This window comes from Rutilus rutilus (genome assembly GCF_951802725.1).
Source record: "Rutilus rutilus genome assembly, chromosome: 9".
In the NCBI taxonomy this organism is placed as follows: domain Eukaryota; kingdom Metazoa; phylum Chordata; class Actinopteri; order Cypriniformes; family Leuciscidae; genus Rutilus; species Rutilus rutilus.
In genome coordinates this window covers 29,527,094-29,551,708 of record NC_140223.1, presented here as the reverse complement: position 1 = coordinate 29,551,708, position 24,615 = coordinate 29,527,094, and the positions used below count along the sequence as shown (strand labels likewise).

The window sequence follows — 24,615 nt, the reverse complement described above, 5'->3', positions numbered from 1 at the left end:
CCATAGAATTCCAAAGCGGAAGAATAATAATAAAGAATGGCAACGATTTCAATAGGTGCCTATGCACTTTCAGCACTTTAAGGTCACCACCAATGATTATTTTGTCAGTTCTTATCCAAAGCAGAGTTTGCATTCTTTGAGGCAATCATTGTTTTTGCAACCTCCCAGATAATCTCTTACCCAGTGAAGCACAAACAAAATAATAATGGCCCTCAGTCAACAGGACACTGGCTTTCCTAATCTTTGAGCTACATCCTCTGCATCAGTCATTTTTTTTCCACAAGTTCAGACACCACTCCTTAGCATATTTCCGTGACTTTGACCTTAAAATTCTTATTTTCTGTTTCTGGAACATTTAGTCACCACCTTAATTTGTAGTGCTGCTCTTCAGCGATTCTGCTTTCCGAATGAGTAATAGCACCTGCCTGTTCAGCAACTTTGGCTGTTAATTCGCCTTTGCATTTCTGTAAGTCTACAAATTCTTCATTGACATAAATGTGATGATTTCAGCTCTTCAATGTTGTTTGAATTTGTTTTGATCATTTCTTCAAGGGAGTCTATTCCCTTGATCATCCATTCCCTTGATCATTTCTTCAAGGGAGATATTCTCTTGGGTAGGACTGTGATGTTCTTTTGATGCTCATGTAATGAGAGATTTCCTTTTGGATTTAGTTTTTTTTTTGACGATGGACTACTTATCGGTGTTCTGGAGGGGACACGTGGAAATTACCTGCTGAAATCCATTTCTCTTACAAGTTGTTCTTTACCACTCACCTTGGCTTATTAAATTCTGGAGGATGTGAATGGTTCTTTAGTTTGTTTTTCAGTTGTACCACTCATCTTAGCATTGTTAGCATCCACTGCCAGTGACTACTTTTTATTTTATTTCCTCGTTTAAGCTTATCAAGTCAAAAATTTACTTAAAGAATAGAAAAATGCTTGAGTATTTCAACAATATAAGCACTTCGGGCTAAACAAACTAGACAATCCGTTAAAAGGTACACTATTTAACTTTTGGTCCTCTAATGATTAAAAAATAAAATGCATGCATTTTGCAGAACAGCATTGTCTTGGTTGTGTTTCGGCTTTGCGTGTCTTTATGGATGAATTTGGTTTGCAGCACCGGTGAATGCATGGAAACCCAAAAAGATGTCATCTGAGCATGTAAGTGCCATATTTGCTGTTGTTTTGACTAATGGGAAAACTGATTTTTTTAATTGAATGACGTTACAACAGTTGCCAACCACGATTGCTAGTCTAATACGGTCAAACGCTGTTATATTTTATACCTGATATTCTGGCCAAACTGACCATGGTAGTAGACCTTATTCATTTATAGACTCTCATTGTTATCAACCAGTGGTCAACATAATTTCAAGACTCACATGCATTTGGCAAGCCTATATCACTTATATAAATCAAACCTGTTCCAAATGGAACCATAAGCCCTCGCAATCTTCCTCCGGGTCCACATTTTTGTGACTAATAATAATAATAATAATAAACATTTATTTGTATAGCACTTTTCATACGTATAATGCAACTCAAATTGCTTTACAAGCATAAAAACAAATAATGGGAATACAAATTCACACAATGTCAATGTTAAAATATTCAAAAACTATATAAGGTTCACAATGTAAAATAAAGGAATTGGCAATATAGTTTCACCTCAATATAAAATAGTATAGCATAGATAAAAGAAAAACACCCTGAAGAGAATCAGAAGGTAAAATAAAAACAAAACAGACTTGTACACAATTTCACACCATATTTTTATACTGATAAGCAACTTTAAAAAGATATGTATAAACTAAAAATATGAATGCTAGTAGCCTCTTTCACTTCATTTGGTAGACAATTCCAAATTGGAGCATAGTGGCTAAAATAAGTACCACCAGATCGATTATGATTTATATGTGCCAGAAGATTAGCGCTAGAGGATTTTAATCTACGACTTGGAATGTATCTCGACAGACAGTCTGAAATGTATAAAGGTGCCAGATTATGCAGTGTTTCATAAACAAATAAAATAACCTTATAAAAAATCCTTTGATGAACACTGGTAACCAATGTAATTCCATTAAAACCGATGTAATATATTCTCATTAGTATTCTGGCTGCTGCATTTTGTATCGATTGTATTCAGCCAGTGTATATAGCATTACAATAATCAAGATGAGAGAAGATACAAACATGAATGAGTTTCTTAGAATCATTTAAAGATAAAAACAAAAGATGAATCTTCGCCAGGGACGGACTGACAATCTGTGCGTTCTGGAAAAGTCCAGAACGGCCGTCCAACCGAGGGCCGTCGGCACAAAAAAAAAAAAAAAAGTGTAATAAAGCAATATGACCAGCCAACAGCAGGGGCACTAATACGATCTGATCTCAATCACGCGAACATTATTACACAGAGCTGCTGAGAAGCAGTTCAATTCAGCGCATAATTCTCTATCTCTATTATAAACCCACAGATGACTATGTGATTTAAGCTTGTTAAAAGCGAGATGAAACAGCACTGATATTCTCAATGTGACCGAACGGTTACCGACAAGGGAGTCAGCCTAACCTAAAGAAATAATTCTTAATATATTTTTTGGTTGTCGACTACGCCACCTAGGGACTTGCACCCTAAGAATGAATTACAAGCCACCGGCTTTTTTCTACTCAGAGCACACAGGTTGGTTATCAGCCAGTAACTGGGCAGAGTCATGGGTTCTACAAAAAGATACTTTATTACAACAAGTCTCAGTCACACTATAAAACCACCCCTCAACGGAGCATTAGACAAAATACTAATTCAACAGACACACAATAATTGACAAAGAAATAAATAAAAAAATTGAGATGTCAATAACGGCAACGGTAAATTACCAAAGAAAACAATAAAAAAAAAAAAAACACATTCATCGACATGACCATACAGGGCTGGAGGACATCTACTCTGGGCACCCCCGGCTGGAAGTGGCCTACAAAGAAAGCAAAAAGAAAAGCTCACTCCATACTCACACCTCACCACACAAGTGAAATAAAGCACTCTCAAGTGAACGGGAGACCCCACTACCACTACCACAGCCCCAGGACACCCACGTAAGTGGCCCTCAGCTCCTGTATGGAAATACAAAAAAAGAAATAAATACAATAAACAATTTTACACCACTAGCAGTGTAGGCTCATACAAAACAACAATAAATAGGGTCAAGATGGAACAGTTAGCTGGACTTACACAGCCCAAAAATCCAGCATCCCCAATAATGTCATCAAAATCATATATATAAAGAAATAAAATCACACTAATCAATCTACAAACACAGGAGAATAACTCCTTTTAGTCTTTACAAAGAAACAAAATATTTGATAGATCAACTTAAGTCACGGACACATACAACAACAACCAGACAAAGTATCATTAAGACAAAAAAAAAAAAAGGAGAAACTACACATCAATTCACCATTGCACTTCTTGGACAGACAACACAAACCAGATTAACTGGAAACAAAAGAAAAGAAAAGAAAAAAAATCCGAGCGAGACAACAGCGCTGGCCGGGCCGCTCACACTACTGCCAAATATTGCAGCACGTCATGCCCAACCTATCCAACACGAAGATATCAAGGGTCAGAATATAGTCAAATCAATCCTAGTGGGATAAATGTTCCATACATACCGACGATGACGATTCTGTTTACCTAGGTGAACTGCATAGATATAAAGAAACATTGTTCCAAGAACAAACCAGTCAGAAGACATTTCACTCCACAACTTATGAATTAACTGTAGTAAAACAAACTTTTTTTGCAGAAATGTGCCTGTATATATTCATATTAAAAATGCTGTTATATTAATAGTCATGAATAAATGTATTAAATGTAATGCAGTAGGCTAATGTTTTTGTTTAGAAGTTATGGCAGTATATTTATTTATTTATTTTTGCATATATATTTATACTAAATGTTTGGGCTACTGTTTTTGATAACACATAGAATTTTTTTTTAAACGCTTGTAAGTCTGAACCAGAATATCAAGATATTTTATTATTTCGCATAAGATGGTGAAAAGTAAAAAAGCACCACCATGTTATATGTATAATAAATATTTTTTGAGTATAACAAACAAAAATCCCTTTTAGATTATTTTATCCCTTGAGGTAGCCCTCGCACACAAAAAGGTTGGAAACCCCTGGTATATAGTAACTATATGTTTTATAATTACAAGTTTGTGTAATCTGGGGTTTCTGTAGTGACATTTCATTATTTGTATTTTATGGCATTGTACATTTTTTGTTTTTATTTGAAGGCTGAGGCCAATTATCATCATTGGTTTTGAGATGTTACTTGCTGTGAATACCTAGGCTACAGTATTGTGGCATAGTATCAGGACATCCTGGCTAGTTTCTGTCGCACACGGCTAGAGGCGGATGGGCCTATTTGGGAGAAAAGCCAGGGCTGTTTGTTAGCTCCAGTCCGTCCCTGATCTTCGCAATATTTCTCAGATGATAAAAGCAAGTTTTTGTCACTTGATTAATATGAGACTTAACTCAGGTCACAGTCTGAAATGACACCCTGGTTATTTACTTCTTTCTTAGATTATAGTGCTAAGGAACCCAATCCAGCTTCTGTCCTCTCCTGCTCGTTTTGGCCCACAATAAGTATTTCAGTTTTCTCAAAAAATAAATAAAAATAATAATACAATACAATAATACTCTCTAATACAACAGTGTCTCTCAACTGAAATGTATAATTGTATATTATCAGCATGTAATAATTTATATTTGTGATTCATGTCATATTTCTGAATTATGCTGCCCAAAGGGAGCATGTATAATGAAAATAAAACAGGCCCAAGAATTGATCCTTCTGGAACACCATGTCATATTTCATGTGTCTTTGATATACAGTCACCTATATAAACTAAAAAGTTTCTTTCTGTAATGTACGTTTTGAAATTTAAAACATTACCAGAGAGACCTTCAGTCTGTTTAGCAGAATACAATGATCAACCGTGTCGAATGCTGCACTTGGATCCAAGAGGATTAAAACCGATGCATTACCTTTATCTGTATTTAATCTCAGATCATTTACTACCTTTAGTAATGTTGTTTCCGTATTATGACCTTGTCTGAAACCTGACTGATATTTCTATAAATTGATTTAGCAGTTACAATACAACTTTCTAAAATCCTACTCAAAAATTATATGTTAGAAATTGGTCTAGTTATTGAGGCATTAGGAAAAATACCTGTCTCCAGGGAACAATTAACTATCAAAGACATAGTCTATCAAACAGTGCAAAACCTCTTTAAAAAATACTGTTGGTATAGGGTCAATATAGCTGGAAGATTAATTTATCTGAGAGATCATTTGCAGAAGATTCTCTTTATTTACTGTCCTGAACATTTCCATTTTTTATGTGGATAACTTCCCAATTCATCCAAATGATCAGTATGATCAATAACAGATCTAATCTGTATTATTTTGTTATTAAGAAACATAGCAAAATATCCACACATAGTTAAAGAGGGCTGATCTATCCAATTATATGGCTTATTTAAAATACTTTTTTTTTGTATTATGCCGCTTTGACTGCCAGGTAGAAGTCAGTTTTGTGTGGTTGTTTTATTTGATTCATGAAAAATTAATGACATTAATGTTGATTAATGACAAATCAATGCAATTTCCCTCAACTATAAACACTTATACACTATATTGCCAAAAGTATTGGGACACCCCTCCAAATCATTGAATTCAGGTGTTCCTATCACTTCCATGGCCACAGTTGTATAAAATAAAGCACCTATGCATGCAGACGCTTCTACAAACATTTGTGAAAGAATGGATCGCTCTCAGAAGCTCTGTGAAGTCAAGCGTGGTACCGTGATAGGTTGCCACCTGTGGAATAAGTCCATTCGTGAAATTTCCTCACTACTAAACAGTGATGTAGTACTCGAGTCCGGTCTCGAGACAATTTCTGCTTTCTCGGACTCGTCTCGGACTTGTTCCTTCAAAGACTCGGTCTTGACTCGGACTCGGCATAGGCGGTCTCGTCCCCATCACTAGTCCACTAGAATACATACCACTCGAAAATTAGTCCATATTAAGGCGTTAAGACTGCTCCTCTAAACAATTCCCAATCTAGCTTAGTCTGTAGGCCTAACTGTTGATTATTAACTGGGGTGATATTAAATCATGAATATGAAAATGGACATGTTTTTATGGTCTTGGTCTCGACTCCTAAAGACTCGGTCTCGACTTGGACTCGACTGTATTTGAAAACCAACAGACTCGGTCCCGACTTGGTCTCGACCCTTCAAAGATTCGGTCTTGACTCGGACTCGGCATAGGCGGTCTCGTCCCCATCACTACTACTAAATATTCCACAGTCAACTGTTAGTGGTATTATAACAAAGTGGAAGCAATTGTGAACAACAGCAACTCAGCCATGAAGTGGTAGGCCACTTAAAATCACAGAGCGGGGTCAGCGCATTTTGAGGTTCACAGTGCGCAGAAGTCGGCAATTTTTCTGCAGAGTCAATAGCTACAGACCTCCAAACTTTGTGTGGCCTTCAGATTAGCTCAAGAACAGTGCGTAGAGAGCTTCATGGAATGGGTTTCCATGGCCAAGCAGCTGCATCCAAGCCTTACATCACCAAGTGCAATGCAAAGGGTCGGATGCAGCGGTGTAAAGCATGCCGCCACTGGACTCTAGAGCAGTGGAGACGTGTTCTCTGGAGTGACGAATCACGCTTCTCTGTCTGGCAATTCAATGAATGAGTCTGGTTTTGGCGGTTGCTAGGAGAACGGTACTTGCCTGATTGCATTGTGCCAAGTGTAAAGTTTGGTGGAGGGGGGGGGGGGGGGGGGGGTTATGGTGTGGGGTTGTTTTCCAGAGGTTGGGCTTGGCCCCTTTGTTCCAGTGAAAGGAACTCTGTATGCTTCAGCACACCGAGATATTTTGGACAATTTCATGCTCCCAACTTTGTGGGAACAGTTTGGGAATGGCCCCTTCCTGTTCCAACATGACTGCGCACCAGTGCACAGGTCCATAAAGACATGGATGAGCGAGTTTGGTGTGGAGGAATTTGACTGGCCTGCACAGAGTCCTGGGGCCGGTTTCACAAAGCTATTTTAGACCGGTCTATAGTGTTAGACAAGTCTAAAATGTGCTCATAGACTAGTCTAATGCAAGTTAGACTGTTTCACAGAAATAAAGACTGGCTGCGTTCGAAACCGCATACTCAATGAGTAGGTACTTAATTTCAATAAGTACTTACTTAACGAGCGCTAAAAGAGTAGGTACTTTATAGCCAGATCTCGTTGAGTATGAATGCGAACCGGACGTTATCAAGTGACCTATGAGGCGTTGTCACACGTGCAACAACTTAAAAGATTTGAATGACACGTTTAATTCATCTATCTGTAAATATCTTGATATTGATTAAACTTGCTCATTTTGTGGTCTTTTTGAAGAAATTGCTGGCCATTTATTTTGTGAATACATTTAGGGTTGATTTAAGTTCTTATATTTAACCCTACTAATGTGACCCACCGTTTTATCCTTAACGATATTATTTATTTTTTATTACGAAATCCCAAAATTGTCATCTCTTGAATATGTTGTTAATTTCTTTATTTTATATCCAAACATTTTCATCCACAAACTAAAGTGGCTTACTGCTTTATGTTTTCCTCTTTTTCTTGTTGAATTTTTACTCTCGTCTCATCCCTCAGGCCTAGGCTTATAAATAACAAAAAATTATTTTTTTAAATGTATTATAATTGATTATTTAAGAAAATATATATTAAGATATTCAACCTTGTAGGTTCTTTTTTCCTGTGTAAAAAATCTCATATTATGTATGCAAACCCATGATTTATATATATATATATATATATATATATATATTTATATATAATATACACACTGTATATACCTCATAACATCAGTAACTCAACAGCCCTACCTAGAACGGTTTTCCTCAGCGTTTGTAATGTACAAAGGACAGCTGTGCGAAGATTCGCCTTTGAAGAAAACTGTTGATTTTATACTCGAAAAATTTTAAGTATCATTAATATTAAACATTTATATTACCCCAGAATGAATTGCATTGCTATCCCACCCCAAAACATACAATAATAACAACGATAAATGCTGGCCAATAATTAATTATATTACTTTTTACTGAAAATGATATAATTCAATAAAACAAACAAAATGTAATGTATGTCATATGACATAGCTATGCATGATTGAATACACAGATGTGTATATAGTGAACATATCTACGTTTTCATTCAAACAATTAAATAAAGCATTAATTAAATAATTCTATTTTATTTGACAACAATGAGAAATATTAATAAATTAGTAAAAGAATGAATGAAATTCACCATTACACAATAAACAAATGCATATACAAGTCAACACATGAAACAAAGCTTTATTCAAACTACAATCATGTATGTAGGCTGAAGGCGCTGAACCCCAAATCCTACTGCCATCTCAACACAGCGTTCCCATTCTGCAGCTTTATTCTGATGAATCAGCTGACCGCCAGAGGTGAGCCGTGCCTTCGTGCCTGAGGTTGTTGCGTGATGTGTTGTGCTTCACAATCTGTGGCAATAAGGGCAGGTGGGGTGATGGAGGGTCTCGTAAGAGCAGGCGGAGTGATGGAGGGTCTCATCCATGGCACCATCTCCAGTATTCAGCTCTGAGCTCCTCATCCTCAGTGCTCACACCAGCCTGCTGACATTTAAGATCCTACAAAAATGCACAAACATAACACAAAAGCAGTCATTTCAACCGCACAATGTCATTTGATTTCAGTATTATTTAGAAGACAAAAACGCCACTATTTTGTGGTATATAGTATTTCGTATATCATAAATGACTTGCGTCTGAGTGTGCAGATGAAACACAATAAATGCTGTCATTTTTTTATTTGGATGCTTGGTGTTTGGGAACACAATCAAGTGAGAGTCTTCTGGGAGGTCATTATACCGAATCATTTTGATGATAGACTTTGGCTCAGACATTTCAGAATGATCAAACCAACATTTTAGATGCTGTGCAATGAAATTGGCCCGCTGGTTAGTCCAGTTATCCAATCACATCCTCTGTTGAGGCAAAGTTACGTGAGTTTTTTGTTGTGCGTCAAGGGATTTATTTAGTAAATGTGTTTTCATCATAGTTTATGCGCGTCTTACTATCGGATAAAAATTGTTTCGCTCAATTGAAAATGTATCTTGATGTTTCCATCCAGTGTTTTTTTTTTTTATCTGAAAATGTGGATAGCAATAGGTGGATGAAAACATAGTTAATGAACAACACTATAAATCTATATTTTAAAAATAAAATATAGGCCTCGTTGAACTGTTAGATTTGGTTTAGACATTCAATAAATTATGCTGGTTTACTGTGTGTGTGTGTGTGTGTGTGATTCCCATGTTTACTTTTCCACGCTGCACTTTTAGTCTGCTAATCTAGCAGCACATCATATACGTACATCAGAGAGGGTTTTATTTTCTGAATAGTTTCGACACAGAACTAACCACTGCCACAGGAAGTGAACTTCACGCTCAGATGACGGAATTAACATATCTCTTTATCTCTACCAAGAATATGTTCTTTTTGCCTATTTCTTTTATGTCTGAATGTTTATGTATGCAAATATAACAAGTTAGAAGTACACATGGTTGAAGTTCTCCTTTTGTTTCTCGGTTTGAACGTTGTTAAGCTGCCCATTGAGAACAACTTATTCAATTTGAAGGTAAGAGAATTTTCATTGGCTTTTGTTATTTTTTTTATTGTAGTAAAACACAATTAGTTGTCAAAATACACAATCTGTTAAACTGAAAAGCTCATGCAAGACAAGCACTGTGCTTCTTCAAACAAAACCTTTTGGCATGTGATCGAGTAATTTGAGTGTGAACATGTTTGATGTCTTCAAGTTTTAGATTTACTGTGTACTATGTAGGGAATAATATTTGTCAATTATTACAGCAATACATTATTTAACTTGGAGTAGTAGGTCCGATTTATTTGTTATTGTAAATGCAGGGTGAATAAAGGAATTAAGGTGTAAAAAAGAAAGGATAAACTGTCTTACTCATTCACAGCTGTGACCACCAAAACATACATATTCACCCACACACAACTACAAGCAGCAAATGTGCTGTCCGAGTTTGTTATGAAGACACTGGTGCTCAGCATAATAATATACATTTATTTATTTAATTAGCAGCTGAAGGAATGATGGTTCCTGAAGGGATTCTACTGCTTCTGTTTGGTGTGTATTGTCTGGATTATATAATGAATATGTTGATTTTTGTAAAACGATTGCCCTAATTTTTCGGTATACATAAGTGTTACTGATGCTGTTTTTCCTGCAGTTATTCTTACAAGCTCCTTCGCTGGATCATCGAAAGTTCTAATAAAAGTGACTGAAGAAACAGAAACAAAAGAGGAAGGGTCAAGTGTGACCATCTCCTGTGCTTACTTAAATACAGAGGATAATATGGCACTACTGTGGTTTAAAGATTACATTTTTGATGAGCAATCAAAAACGTTTAATGGGACTATTGTATACAGTAACAGAAAAGAACGTCCACAGTCACCGGGTTACTTCAACAGGGTGAAATACATCACTGATGTAACATCAACATCGAAAAAAACCGCCTGGATACAATGTAATTTAAGAATCACCGATCTACAAAAAACAGACAGTGGGAACTACAGCTTTAGATTCATTGGTTCAGAACATGAGAACCGGTACATGAGTAAAAATATGAGTCTCAAAGTTACAGGTGAGCAGTGATTTACTGAATCAGACCAATTTGTTGTTTCCTTAAAGGTTGTTTTCTTGCATTAAAAATGTAATCATTTACTTATCCTCATGTCTATCCATATTCCGTGAAACATAAAACAGACATTTATCGGCAAGTTCATTCTGCTCTTTTTTTTAGACAATGAAACTGAATGTGACTAAGGGCTCCAAAAATTACAAACAGTAGGTGATACAAAATTTAATGCATTCGACCCTGACAGTATTTTTAGTCTACATGTAGATCCCAGTTAGCAAAAATATGTTTTAAGAACGGTTTGCTAACGTTCCCATTAAGTTTTGAAAACGTTATTTCTGCATGCTCTCTAAATGTTCCTAATGTCCAGATTTTGCAATGTTTCTTTTTTTTTTTCTTTTTTTTTTTTTCTTGACTATGCAAAAGTTATTTAAGTTGTTTAAACATTTAAAAAAAGTATAGTAACATTTTTTAAAAATGACAAATGTTAAACTAACCCGTTTCAGAAAAAAAAGTTCCCACGAGCAATGTAAAAATAATGTTTTTGTGCTAACGCTTTATCAAAGACCAGATAACTTTCAATGAACGTTTAGTTAATGTTAATGGAAAAAAAAAGTTTGTTCTTAACTTTGAAAGAACCTCGCCAAAATGTTAACCAAAGTTCTGAGAATGTTCCGTTAGCTGATGCCAAACACTGTACAGTACAAAGCCAGTACAGCACAGTACAGTACATGTGAATAATCAAATTTTTTGATCTACATAAGAGGAGATCATCAGTGATTCATGACTTAAATTTCAGTACACAAACCAATTGTATGACTTTAGAAGAATATTGTGCCTGAGTCTTTGATTTTTGTCATCTTTGGAGCTCTTTATTTGTTCTACTGAGAGAAATAAAAAACAGGTTTTGAAAAACATGATGGCAAACAAATGATTAAATTTTTTTGGTGAACTAACCCTTTAATAATATATATTTCGTTGTTGGAGAAAATGTAAATGTTCTGGATCACTTGTTTTCACTCCATATTCTACTTATTTCAGACAACCCTTGTAAGGTGCAGGTTGAACCATCAGAGCTAAAGAATTCACTCAAGGAGTCAGAAGAATTTACAGTTAGCTGTTCCACATTTGGTTTCTGCTTGAAATATCCGGAGTGGCTTGTCGAAACATCAGGTCAAAAGGAAGAATGGCTGTCCTCCTCATTAACTGATGTTATAATAGAGAATGAAGAAGAAGAGGGCAGAAATGTCACCAAACTAAAACTCAATGTGACATGGAAGGATGACAAAAGAATTCTGTCTTGTCGCCCAGCCCAAGCTCAGGACAGCTTCCAGATCAGAAACATCACTCTATCTGTTGAATGTGAGTGTCTACATCATGTGTCTGTAAACAAACACTGTAAATTTACTGCCATCCACTTCTTCTCTTTTTCTTCTCCAGATGGACCTAAAGAGACAACTGCACGAGTGAGCTCTGAGAATGTGAAGGAGGGAGATTCATTCACTCTCTCATGCGACAGCAGAGGTCGCCCTAATGTCTCCTTCTCATGGTTCAAAAATGAGAAAAAAGAAGTGTCTCAACAAATGTCTGACTTGAAACTAGATAAAGTGAAACCAGAAGACAGTGGAGAATATTATTGTGAAGCTAAAAACAAGCATGGAGCAATGGAATCAAATATCATAAAAATTGATGTGAAATGTGAGTTTTGTGTTTTATGTAAACAGATGAAGAAAAACCAACCACAATTAATAATCTGCTCAAATCACTTGTAATCAAAATGCATTTCCTGTGCCTTCAGATGGTCCAAAAGGTGTCACAGTGAAACCTCTGGTCAGTGTTGAAGATCTCAAAGAGGGAGACAAACTGATTCTTAAATGTTTAGTTAATGAAAGTAACCCACTAGTCACAGAGTTTAAATGGCACAATAACAACAATATGCTGCAACAAACTAGTGATACATTAACCATCAGCAGTGTTACAGCAGGCGATAGAGGATCTTACTATTGCCAGGCTGATAATGGTATAAAAAAAGAGAAGTCAAATGAAATCACAGTATCTGTAAAGTGTAAGTATTGTCATTTTCATTTTACTACAAACATGCTTAAATAATATGTTAAATATTCGAAACCCACATTAGTGTTACCTAATGAAGCTGTGATTAATCCCTTGTTGTAGTATTTCAACATTTGTACATTTTTGGGCAAAATGAACTAATGTGTTTTTTTAATTACCGAAAGTATGTTAGATGCTGAGTCTCTTCACATAAATTAATTATAATTATATATTTCTACCAAAGCCTGCATGTATTTTACAGCGTGCAATGTTAAGCTTTCTAAAGCATGTTTTTAAACAGATTCACCACAAAACGTCACAATACGAGGCGAACACTCTGTAAAAGTGCACTCCAGACTGACTTTGACATGCTCAGGTGATGCCAACCCTGAGCCAGAACGGTACACTTGGAAAAAGATACATGGACTGTCTTCTTTCCAATCTTCACCTCAAACTGGAGAGTTAAACATTAAAAATGTGACCATTGAGCATGCAGGGCAGTACACATGCAATGTTACCAACGCCATTGGATCAAGGTCAAACACCTTTAATGTTGATGTGCTTTGTAAGTCTGTTTTGTTCTAAAATCTAAAGTCAAAGTGAATAATCTCACACATCACACATCCAAATCATTTTGTCTTCTCACGTCTCCATAAACTCTGCAGATCCACCATCTAACCTCAGTTTGATTATGAAGAGTGAATTGAAAGAGTTTGAAGTATTTCCAATTACCTGCATGGTTCAAAGCTTTCCTATGTCAGAGCTCACCGTGACAGGACCTCAGGATATCAGAAATGTTCAAAGCAATCGAGGGAACATCACTAAATCTGAGAACAAGTTAACTATTTACTTGAACGTTACTGAGTCACATGCAGGGACGTACAATTGCAAAGCAGAGAATACAGAGGGAAAACTAGAAACTGAACAAGGGCTAACTGTGTTGTGTAAGTATACTCAATTAAAATATCTACAAGTATTTTAGATATTTCAAGGACTTGAGGAACATTAGATGCTTTCATTTACTTTGAAACCACCAAACCTTTGAGCATTACTTTAACTAACATTTGGATTTCATCTTCTAATCACGTGTTTGTAGATGCACCTAAAAATGTGACTGCAAGTTCTAAAGGAGAACAGACGTTTGGGAGTGAGCTGACTCTTAAATGTAACGCTCGTTCTTACCCCACTGTGTCCTCATTTGAGTGGATGAAAAAATTCAATGGACAATTAAAGACAGTTGGATATGAACAGAACCTACACTTTCATTCTCTGAATATCTCTGACTCTGGTCAGTTCGTCTGTATTGCAAATAATCACATTGGAAAAACAAGATCCCAATCAGTAGACATCAGGGTGAAGTGTGAGTACTTTTTCCTAGTTATTTGACACACATAAGCTTTTAGAAGCAAAAAATGCCTCTGTGACTAATCTAAAAGATACAATATTGTCCAGTGTTTTTTTTTAATTAGTTTAAGTAGTCTAATGAATATGCAAGCTTGTTTCCGCCACAGAAATAAAATTTAAAAGATAATTGCACCTATTTATCTCACAATTATGATTTTTTTCCTCATAATTGCGAGATGTAAACTCGCAATTCAGGCTTTTTTATCAGAATCACAAGAATTGCAAGAAATAAAGTGAGGAAAAAAGTCAGAAATGCGCAAAAAAAGTCAGAATTGTGAGATATAAACTTACAATTGTAAAAAAAAGTCTGAACTGTGAGAAAAAAAGGCAAAATTGCAAGATGTAAATTCCAATTCTGAGAAAAAAAAACTTTTCTTATTGCATTTTGCAATTTATATCTCACAGTTCTGACTTTTTTCTCATAATTGCGAGTTTATATCTCACAATTCTTTTTTTCAAGTAGTTCTGACTGCCAATAGTAGTTTCTGACGCAATTGCAAGTTTATATCACACAATTTTGAGAACAAAATTCGCAGTTTTTCATGATAGTTACTTGTGGATTAATATTACTGTCTCTTTGACTTTTTTTCTACAGATACTCCAAACATAAATATTGTCCATAATAAGACAGCTGAGTGGAATTGTGAGCTTGCAGTCTATCTGACCTGCAGTGCAGATGCGTATCCTCCTGCCACTGACTACAAATGGTACAGAGTAGACAACGCCACCGTCCTGTCAGACAAGCAGAACTTCACTGTTCTACCTCAGAGCCCAGGAGAATATTACTGTACAGCAGCCAATAGAATCGGAAAATCACGATCCAAAAACACTGTGCCATTTGTCTGCAGTAAGTATGAAATTATACATTCATAAAACAAATCAAATAATAAAATGCAAAAAGTAGCGAAATCAAATAAAAGATTCTCTAGAACTTCTTCCGCCAGAATTTAGACACTTTCCTACAACAGCCGATTTAGCGTAACTATGGTGAGCAAGAAAGTTATTTGCCTGTTCTAAATAAAAGGAAGCTCTGAATCTGTCAAGCGCTCATTTCCCTCTTGCGATGAAAACCCCCTCCCTCGTCTTGCTTCTGCTTTTTTTTTTGGTCCTTTTTTTTCTTTCTTTTTTCTTTTTAGTTTCTTTATAATCCTTTTTTGATTTTCATATGGAAGCTTGTTTCTGCCATAATAATAATAAAAAAAAGTAATTGCAACTTTTTATCTCACAATTCTGACTTTTTTTCTCAGAATTGCATGATATAAGGGTGCTCCTATCAGGATTTTTGAGGCTGATCACTGATCACAGATAACTGGAGGCAGTACTAACCGATACGATCACCGATACAGTTCACTGAAGTAATACTATTCTTAACAACAATGCATTTTAAGTATTAAAAAAATAAGAGATGGGCAAGCATTGAAAACTCTATTTATTGCAAGCAACATGTGCAACATATTCCATTCCCTCTCTAACAGGTGATTAGGAACAACTAGAGCTCGTCAAATATAGCATACTGTCAGGCTTCCTGGGTGGGATGAAGTAGGAGGCGAACTCGAAGATGAAGTATTCCAAGGTTTTAATTCTCAAGTATAACAGATACACAAAAAACAGGGAGCGTGTGCTCAGAACAGGAACCTAACATTAAACAAACCTAACATAAGCATTGACCGACAAGTGAGTACTGAAAGACAGGAACTTAAATACACAGATGACAACGAGTGAAGACAGGTGACGGTGATGAAGAACAATGGCTAATAACTAAACAGGTGACAGAGATGATGATGACCAGGTGCAGGTGATGATGACTGGGAACTCTGGGAAGTGTAGTGCAGACAGGACAATGACAGACGGTGAATGTGACATTACTCCCCCCTCCCGGTAGGCGCGTCCTCGCGCCGTAGAAAGACCAAAGGGGTGGGAGGGTGGGCGCCCTGGAGGCTGACGGGGAAGACAAGGCAAGGGAGACAAGGCAGGAAGCCTCCAGGGCGGAGCAGACTGTGGGTGTGGTCACGGTGGAGCAGGCTGTGGGCGTGGCCAGGACAGAGACGACCCCTCGGGCGGCCACGGCGGTGAGGACCCTTCGGGTGGCCACGGCGGAGAGGACCCTTCGGGTGGCCAGGGCGGTGATGTCCCCTCAGGCGACCACGGCAGTGAGGACCCTTCGGGTGGCCATGGCGGTCCGGACCCTTCGGGTGGCCAAGGCGGTGCGGACCCTTCGGGTGGCCATGGCGGAGAAGACCCTTCGGGTGGCCATGGCGGAGAAGACCCTTCGGGTGGCCATGGCGGAGAAGACCCTTCGGGTGGCCATGGCGGAGAAGACCCTTCAGGTGGCCACGGCGGTGAAGACCCTTCGGGTGGCCATGGCGGAGAAGACCCTTCAGGTGGCCACGGCGGTGAAGACCCTTCAGGTGGCCACGGCGGTGAAGACCCTTCAGGTGGCCACGGCGGAGAAGACCCTTCAGGTGGCCATGGCGGAGAAGACCCTTCAGGTGGCCATGGCGGAGAAGACCCTTCAGGTGGCCATGGCGGAGAAGACCCTTCAGGTGGCCACGGCGGTGAAGACCCTTCAGGTGGCCATGGTGGTGAAGACCCTTCAGGTGGCCATGGTGGTGAAGACCCTTCAGGTGGCCATGGCGGAGCCCTATGGCCCCCCCCCAAAAAATACTTGGGAAAAGTCCCGGGTACTAGAGAGGGCTCGGTGCTGGGCAGATCCAGCGACGAGGGCTCGGTGCTGGGCAGATCCAGCGACGAGGGCTTTGTGCTGGGCAGATCCAGCGATGAGGGCTTTGTGCTGGGCAGATCCAGCGATGAGGGCTTTGTGCTGGGCAGATCCAGCGATGAGGGCTTTGTGCTGGACAGGACCAGCGGCGAAGAGGGCTCTGAGCTGGGCAGGACCAGCGGCGAAGAGGGCTCTGAGCTGGGCGGAACCAGCGGCGAAGAGGGCTCTGAGCTGGGCGGAACCAGCGGCGAAGAGGGCTCTGAGCTGGGCGGGACCAGCGGCGAAGAGGGCTCTGAGCTGGGCGGGACCAGCGGCGAAGAGGGCTCTGAGCTGGGCGGGACCAGCGGCGAAGAGGGTTCTGAGCTGGGCGGGACCAGCGGCGAAGGGGGCTCTGAGCTGGGCGGGACCAGCGGCGAAGAGGGCTCTGAGCTGGGCGGGACCAGCGGCGAAGAGGGCTCTGAGCTGGGCGGGACCAGCGGCGAAGAGGGCTCTGAGCTGGGCGGAACCAGCGGCGAAGAGGGCTCTGAGCTGGGCGGGACCAGCGGCGAAGAGGGCTCTGAGCTGGGCGGGACCAGTGGCGAAGAGGGCTCTGAGCTGGGCGGGACCAGCGGCGAAGGGGGCTCTGAGCTGGGCGGGACCAGCGGCGAAGGGGGCTCTGAGCTGGGCGGGACCAGCGGCGAAGGCTTTGAGCTGGACGGAACCAGCGGTGAAGGGAGCTTCAGGGTCGACGGAATAAAAGAAAACAAAAGCTCTGCGGGCATGACGCTGTCTGTCACAGGCGCAGCGGGCATAACGCTCACAGTCTCAGGGGCGGCGGGCATGACGCATACTGCCTTGGCTTCGGCAGATCTGGCGTGAAGTGCAGGCTCGGCTGGACTGGCGTGAAGTGCAGGCTCGGCTGGACTGGCGTGAAGTGCAGGCTCGGCTGGACCGGCGTGTTCAATGGCTTTTCTGACTGACATGAAGGCTGGGTCGAACATCTTCAAAGCCAGGTCTGCACTGTTCGACACCAGCTTACGAGCTCGGGGCCAGAGGATCCCCGCAATCAATCTCCCCATATTCTCTTTATTTTTTAGGTCGGTCAATCTGTCAGGCTTCCTGGGTGGGATGAAGTAGGAGGCGAACTCGAAGATGAAGTATTCCAAGGTTTTAATTCTCAAGTATAACAGATACACAAAAAACAGGGAGCGTGTGCTCAGAACAGGAACCTAACATTAAACAAACCTAACATAAGCATTGACCGACAAGTGAGTACTGAAAGACAGGAACTTAAATACACAGATGACAACGAGTGAAGACAGGTGACGGTGATGAAGAACAATGGCTAATAACTAAACAGGTGACAGAGATGATGATGACCAGGTTAGAGTGCGGATCGGGCCGAATTTTTCTGTCCGAGCCCGGCCCGCGTCCGACAGAGCAGTAACCGAACCCGACCCGAGCCCGACAGGCATAAAGATATTTATGTCCGAGCCCGACCCGAGACCGACAGTTAAAATCCCATTTTTTTCTCATACTAATGACACATGTACGTTTGTTTGTGTGGAAAGTCCGCTTTTATTACTGTATAGGAACGCATTCGGAAATGTCAACAGGATGAGTGCATCAGCGCGCACGGAGAAACAAGCGCACTTAACACAGACGCGCATGCACGTGTTTGGTTGTCACGGCTACATAAACAAATTTGAAATTAGCGCACACAGGAAGACAGATGTTATGGTCAAATTTTACATGCATTTTAATCACAAAAATGAACGTTTGCATCAAATGAAAGCATCAGGCACATTGGCTAACGTTACCTACATAATAAGCTGTTTTAAATTTAAAATGTTCAATGCCTTATCGCGCTGATGTGACCGAGCCCGACCCGAACCCGAACATAATTTCTAAATATCTGTCCGAACCCGGCCCGGCCCGTCGGGTACCGACGGGTCCCGTCGGGCTCGGGTCGGGTATCCATCCTCTAGACCAGGTGCAGGTGATGATGACTGGGAACTCTGGGAAGTGTAGTGCAGACAGGACAATGACAGACGGTGAATGTGACACATACTTGTCAAATAAATAACAAAAATTAAAAACAGAACAGTCTTTATCAACAGAAAGTAATTAAATGTAAAACAACACTAGTCTTCACTGTATACATTAAATATAGATTAATCATGAGCAAGAGCAATGAGTGATTTTCTCTTTGTCTTTTCTTGTTTGATTAACATTAATTACACAGATGACAGCATGAATATTAGGCTGCTGTCACTTTTAGACCGAATGCACGGATCCAATATACTGTTACACATGCAACTTATTTCCCAACTGTTTATGTTCACTTAAGACATAACCAACGGTTTTTAAGCAAATACTCATCAAGCCGGGCATTTTGACACATTTCTGTGTGTTTTTAACCATTTAGAACCCGAAGCTCAAACTTCACTTTCCTTCTCCGTGATCCACTCAGTCTTGGAGCGCGTGCACAGAAAGCCGTTTGGGAACAGTATCTCTTTTGTGGCTTAATGCAGCTTTCCTGCAGTTTAGCAACAGTAGACTGAATTTTCCTACAATCACTGATCTAGCTGAATTAGGCCCCATCCACACTACTGCGTTTTAGTTTAGAAACGGAGAATTAAAACGAATACGATCTCCGTCCACACCAGCGTTTTAGCTGCGTATTAGAATTGATCTCCGTCCACATTAAAAGGACTGAAAACGTGGATCACGTGACCATTCACCAACACTGGGCATGCGCGTGCCGGTGTAAACACTGCAAAAAATGCTTTTCTTACTTAGTATTTTTGTCTGGTTTCCAGTCCAAATATCTAAAAATTCTTAAATCAAGATGCATTTACTAGATAAGTAAAATTATATAAGATATTATTATCTTGAAACAAGATTATTTTTCTTACCCCATGGACAGATAATTTTGCTTGTTTTAAGCAAAAACACACTTAATTTTGATTGTTGTTTTAACAATCTTAACAATATTGTTTATACAACAATATTGTTTATACAACAATATTGTATATATTGCTTAACAAGATTGTTTTAACAATCTTAAAACAAGATTATTTTTCTTACCCCATGGACAGATAATTTTGCTTGTTTTAAGCAAAAACACACTTAATTTTGATTTATTTCCCCAGAAAACAAGACATAATATCTTATATAATTTTACTTATCTAGTAAATGCATCTTGATTTAAGAATTTTTAGATATTTGGACTGGAAACCAGACAAAAATACTAAGTAAGAAAAGCATTTTTTGCAGTGAACCTAGAGACTTTCAAACATCAAAATGTCATTTACTAATATGTATTTGTGTCAAAATGACATATAAACATCTTTTCCTATTCTATTTTGCCTGGAAATGCTTCCAACACGCTTGCGTGTCGCATGAAAAATAGGCGTCGGTTCTATTTCTAGCATGTACGCGTTTTGCGCGCGAGCCGCGCCTGAGAGAAGTAAGAAACTGTACCAGCGGGTGGAGTTTACTGATACTGAATATTACCTGTGTATATTCCATGACTGATGACACCCAATCATAGAGCCGAGCGTGAGCCTCTGCGTCATCGTTTCTAAAGTCCTCCGTTTTGACCCGTCTTCACTAAAACGCCCTCCGGAGATTCAAAACGCAAAACGGGGTCGGCAGCGTTTCTAAACTTCTCCGTTTTAGGTCTTCGTTTTTGCCGTTTTAGTCTGGACGGGAGGTGCAAATGTAGCAAAAGGTCTCTGTTTCTAAACGAAAACGCAGTAGTGTGGATGGGGCCTTAGACATTAAGTTTGGGCTTTTAGTGAGGAATGAAAGCGCACCGCTGTGAAGGAAAGAAATGCATTAAAATATCACAGCCATAGTTTCTTGCTGTAGGGTTGCTGTCATTGCAATGTCTCTGCTCTCCGCGAAGACGTTCTGAGAAAAAGAAAAAAAAATCTGAGAAAAAAATCCAGACCTGTGAGATGTACACTCGCAATAGTGAGAAAAAAGTCGTAGTTGTGATATGTATACTCAGAACTGTGAGAAAATAAATCACAGCTGTGATGAAAATACATATATATATGTATTTTTTTATTTTTGCCCCAAAATTGACATGTTCTAAAGAGCTCCAGAGCTCTCAGCTTCTGCTGTCCATAAGAACTGTGAACACGCAAAATTATTGTCTGGCAGAAATGCCTCACAAGCCTTCTGATTAGCTAAGCATTAAGCTGACCTGGACACTTTTTATTTTACAGTGTAGGCTAAAGATTGTTGTGATATCTGAAGACAGTTATTTGAATGATATCCTTCAGGGTCAGGGAGTAGGATAATTTTCTCCAAATCCTAAATGCCTGATTAAAGCGAAATGCTGCAATATTTTGGACTACTTTAAAACTTTAACAAGGTTAGGTTTTGAATTTGAGGTTAGATTAAGTCATGGTCAGGGTTGAGTTTTGAAAATGATGTGATCATGACATCTCCCCAAACCTCTCTCATTTTAGGTTACTCTCTTAAGGTGCTCTGGCCGATAATCTTACTAATCATTCTGTTGATTCTCATTGCTGTGGCCATCTTTCTGATACGCAGGTACCTATTTATTTCTTCTTCTTTTTTAATTACTTAAGTGAAGAAAATAGTCTTAAAATAAGCTTACACTATTTATTAGTCTGTCTTCGTATTAGTGGTCCTTTTAGATGGTGATTTTGGTTTGAGAGTTATTTAGGTCTATTTCTTTCGTCCAGTCATCATCTTCCAATAATTGTGCTCATTATTTTGCAGGACTATCATCAAGGCAAGATTAGATCCGCAAAGTGGAGCAGATAATCCATTGTGTTTTTTCCCAGTATTCCTGTCACGCTCTTCTACAGTGGCAAACTTACTTTTATTGGTTATTTAACTTACATTTGTTTTAGTAACTGGGTTACTAACTTGAACTCACTTTATTAAGCATTGTTTTAAAAATGCAAAATAGTATCTGTTTGTTTAATAAGAGACAAAGTCTGTTCTGTTTGGAATATTTTAAATCTCAGGGATCACAAAATAACACCCGGGAGAATCTGTCAGTAGAAGAGATTCCTGATCCATTTCATGGAAGGGTTGATCAATCACATCCAACACCCAATTCCCAAGATCCTACACGAGCACATGACCTGAATCCAAGGTAACAGCTGCAGAACTGATGGAGACATTAAAGGAATAGTTCACCCAAAAATGAAAATTTGCTGTTACTGTACTCACCCTCAGACCATCCAAGATGTAGGTGTATTTTTTTGTCTGACTTGCAATATATGAATCACCAAGGACCACGGTTTCAGCTAAAATCTTCTTTGCATTTCTATTGAAGAACCTACATCTTGGATGGCCTGAAGATGAGTAAATGAACAGCAAATTTTCATTTTTGGGTGAACTATCTATCCCTTTAATGTGTCCACTTTTTGTCATAAAATGAATTAATCCTTTTTTCCTCTTAAGGCCGAAATCTAATATCCACACGGTGTATTCTGCCATTAAACTGCCACAAATTAAACAGGTTAGAGAGTGTTTTTTCTTTTAAATGCAACAGTATGTAATTGAAACATCAAAATAACAAACAACTGACATTTTCACGCTTAGAAAGATGTCTTTTTATTCTTACAGGGAAAACGTTCCCCAAAACCACAAAAACCTGGAAATATAGATAATGACTCAGCTACATCTACCTTAAACTACGTCACTCTTGATTTCAAGGGACAAAATGAGCCAAAAAGGTAAATGTAAAATGTAAAAATCAGAAGTAATTGCACCCCCACAAATTCAATAACACTTATCTTTAAATTGATAATGAGATGAGCTTAAAAATGTTTTAGATGATAAAATTTAAAAATGTGACTGAGTGCAATGCTGCTGTTAAATATATTATTGTGTTTTTAGAGCACCTGAAGGTTCAGCAGTCTATGCCATGGTGTCAAAAAATAAGCAGGTAAGCTGTCAGAACATTAACAAATATTTATCTTCTATTACTTTAAATGTACTGAGCGAACAGCTGTTCACAATAAGCATACACCAAAAAGCATGTGAAGCAATTTTTTATACAACTGTATAGTGTATATTGAGAGCATTTTGTTTTACTATTTATTCCTCTTCCTAGAATTCCCAATCAGAAAATCATGATTATGAGAATGTTTCTTCAGCATGTGCCTCAAGACTTCCATTCACCAATATAGACTGGGAATCTGATACCAGTGAAGAAGATGAAGTGAATTACTCCACTGTGTCTTGTTCCGCCAAACCTGATGTTAAAGAACCCAAACATAACCAGAGGAGCCGTCTAAGCAGTTCAAGCCCTGATGATGAGGACATAACTGAATATTCAGCCATAAAAACAGAAACAGTGGGGGTTTCCAAATGAAGTATTAAAACCTTAATCTGTATTATAATTACAGTATTAGTTATTATGTTATTATGTTATTTGAAAGTTATAATTAAGACCATTGTATACAAATTATGATTTTCTTAGAGTGGTAAGAATGCCTTCCACTCCTGTTTTTATTTTTTTTCAGTGTGACTTGCCATTGCATTAATATAATATTGAAATATTCCGAATTATGCTTAAAGATACTATTCCTTTGTTTCAATGTGCCATATATTTGTGTGATCAATTCAGTTGTGCTTGTATGGAAAACGGATTCATGAGTTCAATTTCCCCAATACATAGTGTGGATATTGTTTCATACTGTGAAAAGTAACAATATAGCTATCTACTTTTATGAAACATGTTTGCCACTGAAAAGCACATGCTTAACATTTACCATATTGTTGAACTTTAGCTTTGCTGAGAACAACTGGTTGCATAAAACTGTGTATGCATAAATTACTTGTTTGAATAAAAGAAAAAGTCTCCCAGGCTGAATGAATTCAAGAAGGGATGACATCACAGGTTTATTATATGAGAAGCAAATAATTGTTCTGCAGTGTGATGCATTTAACATGAAACTTCATGCATATGCATTATTGCTTAGTGAAATGTACTATTTTTTGTGATATTTAAATAAATAAATGGTGGTTGAGGAGATTCCCCCCTTCTCTGTAAAGCGCTTTGAGTACAGAGAAAAGTGCTATATAAATGTAATGAATTATTATATTATTATAAATATCATATAAAGACACTATAAAAATAATAATTCAAACTCTGCAGCAAATGTCCCAGGACAACAGGTTAAATAAATATACAATATCCTGAAGAGCTCCCCCTCCAAGCACAGCAGTCGCATGTATTGCGAAGCTGCTCAATGCAGAGCCAATCGGTGGAACTTGACATCCAGCTCCACCTCTCTGGATGTAATGGGTGGAGCTTGACATACAGCCCCACCTCTCTGGATGTAATGGGTGGAGCTTGACGACCAGCTGCCCCTCTCTGGATCCAATGGGTGGAGCTTGATGTCTAGCTGCTCCTCTCTGGATCTAATGGGTGGAGCTTGACGTCCAGCTGCTCCTCTCTGGAGCTAATGGGTGGAGCTTGTGGTCTCTAGTATGATGGTCTTAGCTCACAGTGCTTTTGAGAAAGGCATTTGGCTCTGCAGTGAGCAGCACATTACAAGCAAGGAGTGAAAGGTGAAAAAACAAGACAGAAACAAATAAAATAAAGACAACCAAAGCAACAAATGGTATGTCAACTGGAAGTAACTATATGATTTAATCAAAT

General features: G+C 38.7%; 1 protein-coding gene across 10 annotated transcripts; it reads left to right on the top strand.

Moving 5' to 3' along the window:
* The first annotated feature begins 357 nt into the window (after positions 1–357).
* On the top strand, positions 358–23,983 carry LOC311297617 (B-cell receptor CD22). Of its 10 annotated transcripts, none has more exons than XM_084419999.1 (19): positions 363–466; positions 1,121–1,164; positions 9,736–9,768; positions 10,240–10,287; positions 10,391–10,804; positions 11,840–12,160; positions 12,239–12,496; positions 12,597–12,863; positions 13,152–13,415; positions 13,516–13,794; positions 13,947–14,210; positions 14,850–15,101; positions 21,437–21,521; positions 21,714–21,822; positions 21,965–22,095; positions 22,407–22,464; positions 22,572–22,681; positions 22,845–22,893; positions 23,062–23,983. In XM_084419999.1, the coding sequence occupies exons 4-19, from the start codon at positions 10,251–10,253 to the stop codon at positions 23,320–23,322; spliced, it is 3,159 nt and encodes a 1,052-aa protein (XP_084276125.1). In that variant the 5' UTR covers positions 363–466; positions 1,121–1,164; positions 9,736–9,768; positions 10,240–10,250; the 3' UTR covers positions 23,323–23,983. The 10 variants fall into 10 exon arrangements, with proteins under 10 accessions (XP_084276124.1, XP_084276125.1, XP_084276128.1 ...); XM_084420002.1 differs by having other exon boundaries at positions 388–466; positions 10,243–10,287; XM_084420004.1 differs by having other exon boundaries at positions 388–466; positions 10,118–10,287.
* Positions 23,984–24,615: the final 632 nt, after the last annotated feature.

Coding starts and splice junctions, on each gene's coding strand:
- LOC311297617 (XM_084419998.1), top strand. CDS start 10,251: ATGATGGTTCCTGAAGGGATTCTACTGCTTCTGTTTG. Junction 10,805..11,839: donor TATGAGTCTCAAAGTTACAG/GTGAGCAGTGAT, acceptor TACTTATTTCAG/ACAACCCTTGTAAGGTGCAG. Junction 13,795..13,946: donor ACAAGGGCTAACTGTGTTGT/GTAAGTATACTC, acceptor ACGTGTTTGTAG/ATGCACCTAAAAATGTGACT.